This window comes from Canis lupus, chromosome 8 (genome assembly GCF_048164855.1).
Source record: "Canis lupus baileyi chromosome 8, mCanLup2.hap1, whole genome shotgun sequence".
Classification (NCBI taxonomy): Eukaryota; Metazoa; Chordata; class Mammalia; order Carnivora; family Canidae; genus Canis; species Canis lupus.
In genome coordinates, this window is record NC_132845.1 from 15,042,942 (window position 1) to 15,053,505 (window position 10,564).

At 45.6% G+C, this 10,564-nt stretch overlaps 1 protein-coding gene across 3 annotated transcripts in view; it reads right to left on the bottom strand.

Moving 5' to 3' along the window:
- Positions 1–9,776, bottom strand: part of DDAH1 (dimethylarginine dimethylaminohydrolase 1) — a 133,975-nt gene extending 124,199 nt beyond the window's left edge. Inside the window, exon 1 of one of the 3 annotated variants that reach the window (XM_072834337.1) lies at positions 9,649–9,776. Coding sequence is in view for 1 of the 3 variants with exons in the window: in XM_072834335.1 (XP_072690436.1) it covers positions 9,009–9,311 (303 nt within the window). In the remaining 2 variants the exon portion in view is untranslated. Of the gene's footprint in view, positions 1–8,521; positions 8,616–9,008; positions 9,333–9,648 lie in introns of those variants that run through there. The other 2 variants (XM_072834335.1, XM_072834336.1) reach the window with 2 other exon arrangements.
- Between the last annotated feature and the right edge of the window lie 788 nt (positions 9,777–10,564).

Consider the following 10,564-nt stretch of genomic DNA (forward strand, 5'->3'; position numbering starts at 1 on the left):
TCTTCCAATGGCTTTTGTCTAAGTTTTCTAAACAAAAATTACTTATCAAATATGCTATAAATCATTGAGTAAGCTGAGTTTTTGAAATAGAGTTAGGAAATTAAACTTTATCTCATAATGGGTTGTTACTAGCAAGGCAAGAATTTATGATTGGTTAGTTAAGTAAGGACAAGCATAATGTTTCAGGTTGAACAAAATCCAGTATTTTTTCTTCATCAAACTCTAATCCCATCTGACAAATGTAAGTTATCATCATTGCCCCATAATTTTTTCCACATCTCCTTATCCCTTTCCCACCCTCCATGTCCCATCGCAACATGACCTAAGATCCAGGAAGAAAGTACAGCATCTCCAAACTGGAAAGTATATTAGATATTCATATCACTGCAAAAAATCAAAACCAGTGTCCCACTCCTAGAACAGTGCTATACCTGTACCATGTTGCCTTTCACAGCATGCATAAAATGTAACCCATGAGGGGCACCTGGGTGGCCCAGTAGTTGAGTGTCTGCCATTGGCTCAGGTCGTGATCCCAGGGTCCTGGCATGGAATCCTGCACTGGGCTCCCGGTGGGAAGCCTGCTTCTTCTTCTACCTATATCTCTGCCTCTCTCTGTGTGTCTCTCACAAACAAATAAATATAATCTTAAAAAAATTGACCCATAAGAGATATATACTTACTTTAGGCTGTCCTTGATTTATTGTTAGTGTGACATTCACTAATGTCTACTGCCAAGGTGGAAAGATTTGTGAATAAAGAACACATTTCAACAGCAAAGAGGAAAATTTTCTCTTACTGCCATTGACATGGATAATATTATATATAACTATATGCTATGGGATGCCAGGTTTGCCTGGTACATCCTAATGTGTCAAATTTGGGGCCACAGAGGAAAAATTACTGCCCCTGCCAAGTAGCATTCTAGCAACCTCAAGAAATAAGTCTCAGATTTGGAGTAGACAATTAGGAATAGAGTATGCTAGGGCATCAAATCCCCTTAGGCTCAAAACAGGAAATATAGTTAAGGAGGTAGTCTTCTTGGTGAACCTGGAACTAGATAACCAAAATCTCAGAGTCTGAGAGGGCACAGGCAGGCTTTTTTCAATCCTACATCCTTCTCAATGTTAATGAAATTACTTTTTCCTGAACTGTTGCCCTCAACTTTTTTTTTAAGATTTTTTATGTATTTATTCATGAGACAGAGAGAGAGAGAGAGAGAGAGAGAGAGAGGCAGAGGGAGAAGCAGGCTCCATGCAGGGAGCCCGATGTGGGTCTAGATCCAGGGTCTCCAGGATCACACCCTGGGCTAAAGGTGGTGCTAAACCGCTGGGCCACCAGGGCTGCCCACCCTCAACCTATTTCATAGTGCTGTCTCTGGAAGGCTGCCTCTCTGCCTTTCCTGGTTACTTCTAGCTCAATATTCTCTTCTGAGAAGTCCTGATGTGGGTAAGACACACCTCCTGGAGCTTCTATCGCACTACTCAGAACCCTGTCATGAAAACAGCCCCCTTGTTCTGCAAGCATCTGCCACCAGCCTGTTTCCCCAGTGAATTGTGAGATCCTGAGTGCAGCAGTGGTATCTAATTCAGCTATATCTCCCTAGCACCAAACATTGGGTCTGGCATGTAGCAGACAGTTCATGAATGCACAAACATATAGTAATGATACAACTATTGTTCCTTTACCTTCAAAAGTACAGTCATTTTTAATGCAATCATGGCTCTCATAATTAGTACCATAAGCAAATTTAAAAACTTTAATATTTCTTAAACGAGAACAAAGAAATCAAAATATTAAAATATTTTTAAATTAAGGCAAAGGTTTATTTAATTACACACACTGCAATCAAGCAAAATGTTGATGCATGCATCTTCACAATAATGACAATTTACCCCTATAAGCCCATCCAGTTGCAAAAGCAGCTTAAAAGTTGTGTTGTCTTTAATTTGCTAACAAAAACTAAGTCAGGTTTGCCCACATTGAATTGTTGGGCAAAATTAAACCAACCCTATAATAACATGTACTTTCATCTTTGTACTCTGCTTGCTAGTTTCTGGTCATACCTTGCTTGGATGACCTAAACATTTAGAAACTGGAATTTAAAGTCTGGTTATTTATTCTTTGTATGTGATGCTACTGCTCCTTTAGCATTCAGCTTCAGGAAGACAATGTACATTATTAAATTGTTTGACAATGATGAAGGGATCTAGGATGGCATTACATGCACACATTTTTAAATGGGATTTGTTGCTTGAGATTACTCCTGCTTGTCCATTTGGATGAAAAATCCCTGCTTATGAAATGCGCCTGAGAACACTAACAGATTTAATACCTAATATCAGTTTAGGGAAAGCTATAAAAGCTAACTTTAAAGGTCAGGGGAGCATTTTGATGGAACATCGGGGATTTAGCTTTGGTAAATAAATATTTATTGACTATCTGGGATGAACAACACACCACGTTCTGCATAAGATATGAATGAAACTTTTCTTTGTCTTTTAAACATTTCAGTTATTTTCCCTTTAATCATGATACCCCTTGAGTAAGGGAATGAACTCTATCATGTGTCCAACTCTCTAGTTAGAAAATGAGGCTTCTTCAAGTCATTCTAGATTTTAATAGCAAATGCCCATAAAATAAACAATAACCAGCACTCATTTTTTAAACATGCATCTCCAAATTTATGCTGAGATTCATAAGAGGCCATGAATAATTTATGCATGATTCAAAAGCAATAGAAGGTATTGTTCAAAAGTCTTAAGTAAACTTCTGTGTTGTGGCTTATAATAATGGATGGATACCTACCATTACTATAATAAAACTAATTTTGAAGAAATCTGAGCTCAACAAGAATTTAAATACATGCAAAAGCAATTTTCCAGCATATCTGAATTATAAGGGATCCATCTCTGCCTTCTTAGTCTTATAATGATTCTCTAATGATCCTAGGAATCTCTGCAGAAAGCTCATTTTCAGCTAACAGTATCTAATAGAAGTCACTCCCTACTCATCATTATGTTCTTTATTTTCAAGGCTTTCAAGATCAACTGCATGGGAATAGATTGCATATTTAATAGATGCACTCTAGTTTCCAAGACATATCAATTTACAAACATTTTTTTTCCAGGGCCAAGTAGAGTCAAAAAAGAAACATCCTGAAAGGGAGCAGTTGTTCTAACCAGTTGGGGGTGATGATTTATCAAGAGCCGTTAATCTGCTGCCATGTAAAGAGCCTCCAGCACATTTACTTTCTATCTTGGTGAAGAGTAAGAGTAAATTCTAATTATGGCTTAGGGCAGTTTTCTCACCTGATGTTAAAAAGAAGTTTGAGGAAATGTGTGCATTTTAAAAAGCAATCATCCAGTCTGCTGGTAAATAAGATACAATTCTGCACAAATTGTGCCTATGGAATTCTGAGGTTTCATGTAAATAGTCAGATTATTATTATTTAACTAAAATGAAAACAATCTACTCTCAATTATAAGAGGAGGGAAGTAAAACATTCACTTCGTTAATATCGAACTGAGATCTGCATATTGTTAGTTGCATAAAAAGGGGATTAGGGTAGTTATTTTGTATTGATTGTGTTGTTATGATTAACCACAACTGGCTACAAGCACTTCAAGCAAAAATGACCTTCACATTTTCATAAAAACCTCAGTTTTGTCATTTATTAGCTGTGTGTCTTTGGACAACTTACTTAACTCTGGTTACCTGAGCCTCAGTTTCCTTCTTTTAAATAGAGCTAATAATAATAATAATACCATCTTTTGCAATTCACACACACACACACACACACACACAATTTGGCACATGTTAGCTAATCATTAGACCTGATCTTGATGCTCTTCTTGCTTCTACGTTCAACAGGGTTATGCCTTTAGCCTAACCAAAGAATAAACCCAGAGCCAAAATATGTAGGTCCAAATAGTTAAGTGCTCCAATAAAAGGGGAATTCCTACCTAAATAAGTATTGCTCACGCCTTTCATTTATGCCTCCATGTCCCTACCTTGATGACTACTTCCACTTTTGGTATTTATTACCTTGTGCTATGCATTGCCTTCTTCCTAAAGAGGTCCCTAAAAATACAAATGATCCAGGAAAGGATAATTAAGGCCATTACTACCTTGTGAGAATGAGTTTGTGTGTTTTTTTCTCCTAGACAGAATATCCCTCATACTAATCCTTGGTACCTAGGACAGGATAAAATGACTCTGAAAGAGGGGCAAAAGGGCATAGGATTTACTTTATAATTTTGCTTGAGAAACCTTTGTCAGTTAATCATTTATTAGGTACTAAAAACTTTCTGGAAGGAAAATCAAGAAATTGGTATTAGCATTTGCCTCTAAGGAAGGGAGCTGGGTAAGTCAGGTACAAGGGCAGGGAGACTTACTTTCACCACCTATCTATCCTCTTGAACCTTCTGAATTTAATATATCCAAAATTTTTAATTTTTTTTTAAACCCAATTCTGGGATATCTGGGTGGCTCAGTGGTTAAGTGCCTGCCTTTGGCCCAGGGCCTGATCCCGGAGTCCCGGGATCGAGTCCCACATTGGGGAGAAGCATGGAGCCTGCTTCTCTCTCTGCCTATGTCTCTGCCTCTCTCTCTGTGTGTCTCTCATGAATAAATAAATAAAATCTTTAATAAATAAATAAAACCCAACCCTCACACTCTGTTAATTGTCTTTCTTGAAGTCTTTGATATTTGTTTACAGGATGTTGACATTTATAAGTTGACTTTTTTCCTTCTAAAATTAAGCTGAATTCATTTAAAATATGATTGGTTCTCAAAGCTAGTTTGTCTTTAAAGTATTAAACATTAAAATATTCCTGCTCGTGAAGACACAGAGTTAAGAGACAATTAACATTATTTGCTGACTCTGTACACACAGTTTTCTTCACTAAAACTTACACTTCCTGCAGACAGCACCTGTATTTTATTAATATTGGGAGGTCCCATTGTGGCTTTCACAGAAGGATTACTATTTTGAGTTTGGTTCTCAGTCCTTTCTTTCAAGGAAGAAAAGTCACCAAATAGAACATGATGTTTTGATAAAGAAGGAATTTCGCAGGATTTTTATTAAAAAAAAAAAAAAAACAAGCAAAATAACAAGAGACAGAGACAGAGAAAAGCAGAGGAAAAGAAAAACAGTTATAAATCACCTGCACTTGTAATGAAACTTCTGCTTGCAAAACACCAAATATGTCATAAGCAAGGAAACCTAAGACTGATCTAAACTCATGGACACACTTGTTCAACAAAATATATGCTGCACGACTCTTATATGCAAAATCTTAGGAATAAAATGTTAAAGAATGCAGATGTGATCCTGGTCCTGACAGTTTTCATAATAGTGGGAGGATACAGAAAGGTAAAACAGACTATTATCATAAGGTATGAAATATATCATAGAAGGAAGTGCAGAGAGTTACAGGTGCTCATAAAAGGAGGACCAATCCATGCTTGCTTGTTCAGTATCACAATGATTGTGACTAGAGCTTTAGAGTTCTACAAACTGAGTTCAAGTTCTGGTTTCACTGGTTCCATCCTATAACTTTGGCCAAGGTGTTGAATCTCTCTAAGCCTCAGTTCTATCAATTTTAAAAGAATAATGATAGTACTGAACTTAAAGAGTTGATGTGGCCATTCAATGGAATCTAGGTCATAAATCTGATACTATGTTTTGCAAATGGCAAGCACCCAATTGAGATTAGCTAATAATATTAATAATAGTAAGCTGAGACGTGATGCATGAATAGGAACAGCTAGGTAAAATGGAGAAGAGGGAAAGAGGAAGAATGTCCCAGACAAAGGAGAAATATCTGCCTACAAAAGAAGAGCATGGTGAGCTTTAGTGAGAGAACTTGGCTTGAGCCAAAGGGTTGGGAGGCACTCCGGTAGGGTCAGAGATGCAAATGAAGCTCAATGGGTGTATCAAGCTTAATGGAGGTTCTTCAAGAAGTTTCATCAGTGCAGAAAAGGATCAGATTTGAGTTTTAGAGGGATGCCTGGGTGGCTCAGCGATTGAGCGCCTGCCTTCTGCCCAGGGTGTGATCCTGGAGTCCCAGGATCAAGTTCTACATCGGGGTCCCTGCATGGATCCTGCTTCTCCCTCCGCCTATGTCTGTGCCTCTCTCACTCACTCTGTGAGTCTCTTGTGAATAAATAAATAAATTTAAAAAAAAAAAAGATTTGAGTTTTAGAAAAACCAGCTTAGAGACTTGGACTCTACAACATGGAGAATGGAATACAGCATAAGGAGACAGAAGGCTGGGGCAGCCTGGGTGGCTCAGCAGTTCAGTGCCACCTTCGGCCTGGGGTTGTGATCCTGGAGACCCAGATCAAGTCCCACGTCTGGCTCCCTGCATGGAGCCTGCTTCTCCCCCTGCCTGTGTCTCTGATGAATAAATAAAATCTTAAAAAAAATAATAAAAAAGACAAAGGAGACAGAAGGCAAAGAAATTGTATAAATAATCTTAATATAATGCCTTGATTGTTGTGGAATTTCAGTTAGTGAGGCAGGTGTCACATGAAAAATATATACAACAGTCCAAAGAGGTCCTTGAAGTAATTATTATCAACTTGTTAATATTAGTTAGCATTTCATTAATTCATTTATTCACTCAACGACTAAGCCAGTGAACTGCAGATGTGACAGATTTCAAAGAGTGTTGGTTACCCTACATAGCTCTGCTTTCCAGACTACCCCATCCAACACAACTGCCCATATTTCTCTCTCTGGCTGAAAGGTCTGTTCCTCTGCTGATTCAGATCATGTGCCATGGCAAAGGCGTTTTGTGGAGATAACATGAGCCTGTAGAAAGCTCAAGCTGGGAAGAAGTGCTACGTAGCAGATTAGGACAGATCGCGCGCGAGGATCCTAAGGGGTGAAGATGACTCCCCTTCACTGTGGGAAGGGGAAATATCACCGTAACTACATCAGTACATAGTAGACTTCCTACTGCTCAAAAAGAAATAAATCTTCCATGACCTACTGTTAGGTAAACACTAATGACCATCATTCATGAAATGTCCTATCCTATAAATTTCAGATGGATTAAAAATTTTATTACAATAGCTTTAGGAAATAGGTATTATGTCCACTTTTCAGGTGAGAAAAATGAGGCAAGAGACACTCCCCAAGGTCACAGAATTGGATGCAGTCTGGTGTTCCTATCCACTATACCAAGTGGCCTCTGGCCTCCGGCAGAGGGCCACCGGATTGATATAAGAGTGAAGCCAATTTAAAATGTATGCCTCAAAATCTGACAGGAGAGAAATATCAGGGCTTACTTTAGTATCAGGAAGGCCAAAATTCGGAAGGTTTTATTATAGGAATAAAATGAAATGGATGATTAAACATGCGACAGTCTCTTGACAGGACACTGGACTACCCTCATCAAATGAGCACCATTTTGAAAGGCACGACACAGTTGTGCCATATGGCCTACGACACACTAGGAAGTACTCAAATAGGGTTGGTGATATGCTGATCAGTTTAAAACAGGGGGGCCATCTCACCAACCCAAAGGTGTGGCAAAGGAAAGAAAAGGGAAAGAGAATGGGACCTGTTACTCTTCTTGTTTTCTGCTGAGGTAGGGCGAACAAAAGCTGAACTGTCTCGGGGAGAAACAAATGCAATATGCTTTTCTCTCAGCTCATGTATGGTTCGATCAACTAAGTAGTGATGTTTGTGCGGAATAAACAAATATTAACTATAAGCTCTTGGAGGCGTTTCCAGTGTGCATGGAACAGAGACAAAATAAGGGGGTGGGGGTAATCCCTAACCGTCCAAATTTGAAAGAAACCACCAGCTTCTTGCCATGCCACTTGATGCCAATAGAAACTGTGAGTCTTGAGCCTGGGCTTTTAGCCTGGCAATAAGGGGAACCCCAAGCCAGATGGCATTTTAAATCCATTCTCTCTCTCTCTCTCTCTCTCTCTCTCTCCACTAACCTGCCTTGGGTTTAAAGCCATCACAGCCATTTTCACAACCTGCAAAAATAGTCACTTTGCCTCGAGACCCCAACAAGCTCTAATCGCTATAAGCTTAAAAACACAGAGAGTAAAAATCATGGAATTTGTGAAACAACCATTTCTGTCTGAATGCACAGCCGCACACACGCAACACCCTACACCCGGTACAACGTTTCACACCCAGCCTACTCGTGAATACGTATTCAAGGCTCAGGAACAAACCGCCCTCCCGACTTGCGTCCCTTTGGGCCGGACTCACTTGCCGTCCCTAAAAAGTAACTCGGGGCGCCCCAGGTCTGTGGGCGCCGACACCCGACGACCCGGCCGGGCCGGCCCCGGAGCCGTGGGCAGGACCTGAGGGCCTCAGGGTCACCAGCCAGCGCCGACCCCCGGAGTCCTCCCCGGGGGGCCCCTCCCCCCGCCCGAGCCGCGACCCTCCCGGTCCCCGCTCCCCGGGGGCGCTCAGAGTTGCGCGGTCTTCACAACACTTTCATCTTTGCAAAGAAAAACGCCTGCGCGACGGAGTCCCCACCCCACCCACCTGCCGGAGTCGCACAACCACGCTCCTTCGGGGCGTCTGGGAGGCGCCCAAGCTGCGCCGGCAGCGGGAGGCGGGAGGCGTGAGCAGTGAGCTCCCCGCCCCCCTCTGTCTCTCTGTCTCTGTCTGTCTCTGTCTCTCTCTCTGTCTCTCTCTGTCTCTGTCTCTCTGTCCGTGTCTCTCTGTCTCTGTCTCTCTCTGTCCCTGTCTCTCTGTCTCTGTCTCTGTCTCTCTCTGTCCCTGTCTCTCTGTCTCTGTCTCTCTCTGTCTCTGTCTCTCTCTGTCTCTCACACAACCTGTCCCCCGAGAGCGAAGTAGCGGCCGAGCCGGGGCCGGTCCCGCGGTCCTGCGGTGCGGCGGGCGGCTCGGGCGGGGGCTCGGGCGGGGGCTCGGGCGGGGGCTCGGGCGGGCGGGCGCGGGCGGCGGGGGAGGGCCCGGGGCGTCCCCGGCCGCGCCCCTCGCGTGGCCGGGCGGGCGGGCGGGCGGTTACCTCCTTCCTCCGGCTGGGCGCCCCGGGCCGGGTGATGAGGGCCGTGTCCTCGCACACCACAGCCACGTCCTCCACGAAGGCGCAGTCGGGCAGGCTCTCGTCGGCCGGCAGCCGCACCACCTGCAGCCCCAGCTTGCTGCCCAGCACGCCCACGTACAGCTGGTGCTGCCGCTCGGCGCGCGCGAAGTCCACCTCGTCGCCCTGGGCGCGCCGGAGCGCGTGGCGGCACAGGGACTCGGGCAGCGCCCGCACCACGGCGTGGGTGGCCCGGCCGAAGGCGGCGGGGTGGCCGAGCGCTGCCATGGCTGGGGGCGGGGGCGGCGGCGGCGGCGGCGGCGGCGGGGGCGGGGGGCGGCGGCCGGGCCTCCCGCGGGCAGCGCGCGCCGAGCCTGCAGCGCCCGGCGGCTCCCTCGGCAGCGGCTGAATGCGGCGCCGAGGGAGCCCGGCTCGCGCCCGGAGCCCTGCCCGAGCCACTGAGCATGCCCAGAGCCCCGGCGCCGGCCCGCGCGCAGCCCGCGCGCCCACCCCCCGCGCCCGGGGCGCTGCGGCCGCGGCGAGCGCCGCACGCGGAGCGGGGCCCGAGGACGCGCGGGGTGGGGGGCGGGGGGCGCGGGCCTGGGGGCGCCCCGGCCGACGTTACCTGGGTTCCGCCGCAGGTGCACACCGCGCACACCGCGCACCGACCCCAGGGCACGCGTGGACGCCGCGCGGCGGCTGGAGCGGAGCCAGTGCAGGGCTTCCCGGTGGTCAGGGGCCGGGGAGGTTTGTGGGTAAATACCTCGACCCCTCCGCCTGCCCTCTCGGTCCCGGGCTGCGCAGCACGCGGCACCACCCCCAGTTCCTAGCGAGAGAGGCTTTCCCTACCCAAGTCTGCAGATGACCCCTCACCCCAGGTGGGACTTGCGATTATGCAAAGGACGTGTGTGTGTCTTCCCGTCTGTGAATCCAAAAACACACGTGGAGCAAAGAACAGAGATGTAGAAACTCCCAGTATGTCAAGGGCAGTAAGTTGTCACAAACAACGGGATTCCGGTGTGTCGGTCTCCAGGGCCTGCGGACGTGGGGAGGCAGAGACCAAGCGGGTTTTCCCCGCCCTGGGGGAGCTCTCCCCTTGCGCAGTGTCATGGGCATCACAACTTCTTGTCACTAGCAAAGGGGGCTTCCAGCCTTCTCCCTGACGTTGCCTTCACTCCTGCACAGACTCGGGCGTTCCCCACGGTGTTTGTTGAACATTTCTTTTTCTGTACACCTCAGGGAGTGCCTTTCCCTTCCTAATGGCACTAAGTATTTTTCCCACCGTTCACATCGCAGATCAAATAATCCATGGATTCTGTTTCTTTGGAGGGGAAGATCCACTTCAAAAACCAAATCAGGGGCACTTGGGTGGCTCAGCGGTTGAGCACCTGTCTTTGGCCCGGGGTGTGATCCTGCAGACCTGGGATCGAGTCCCACGTCGGGCTCCCTGCGTGGAGCCTGCTTCTCCCTCTGCCTGTGTCTCTGCCTCTCTCTTTCTCTCCCTCTCTGTATCTCTCATGAATAAATTAAATAAATAGAAT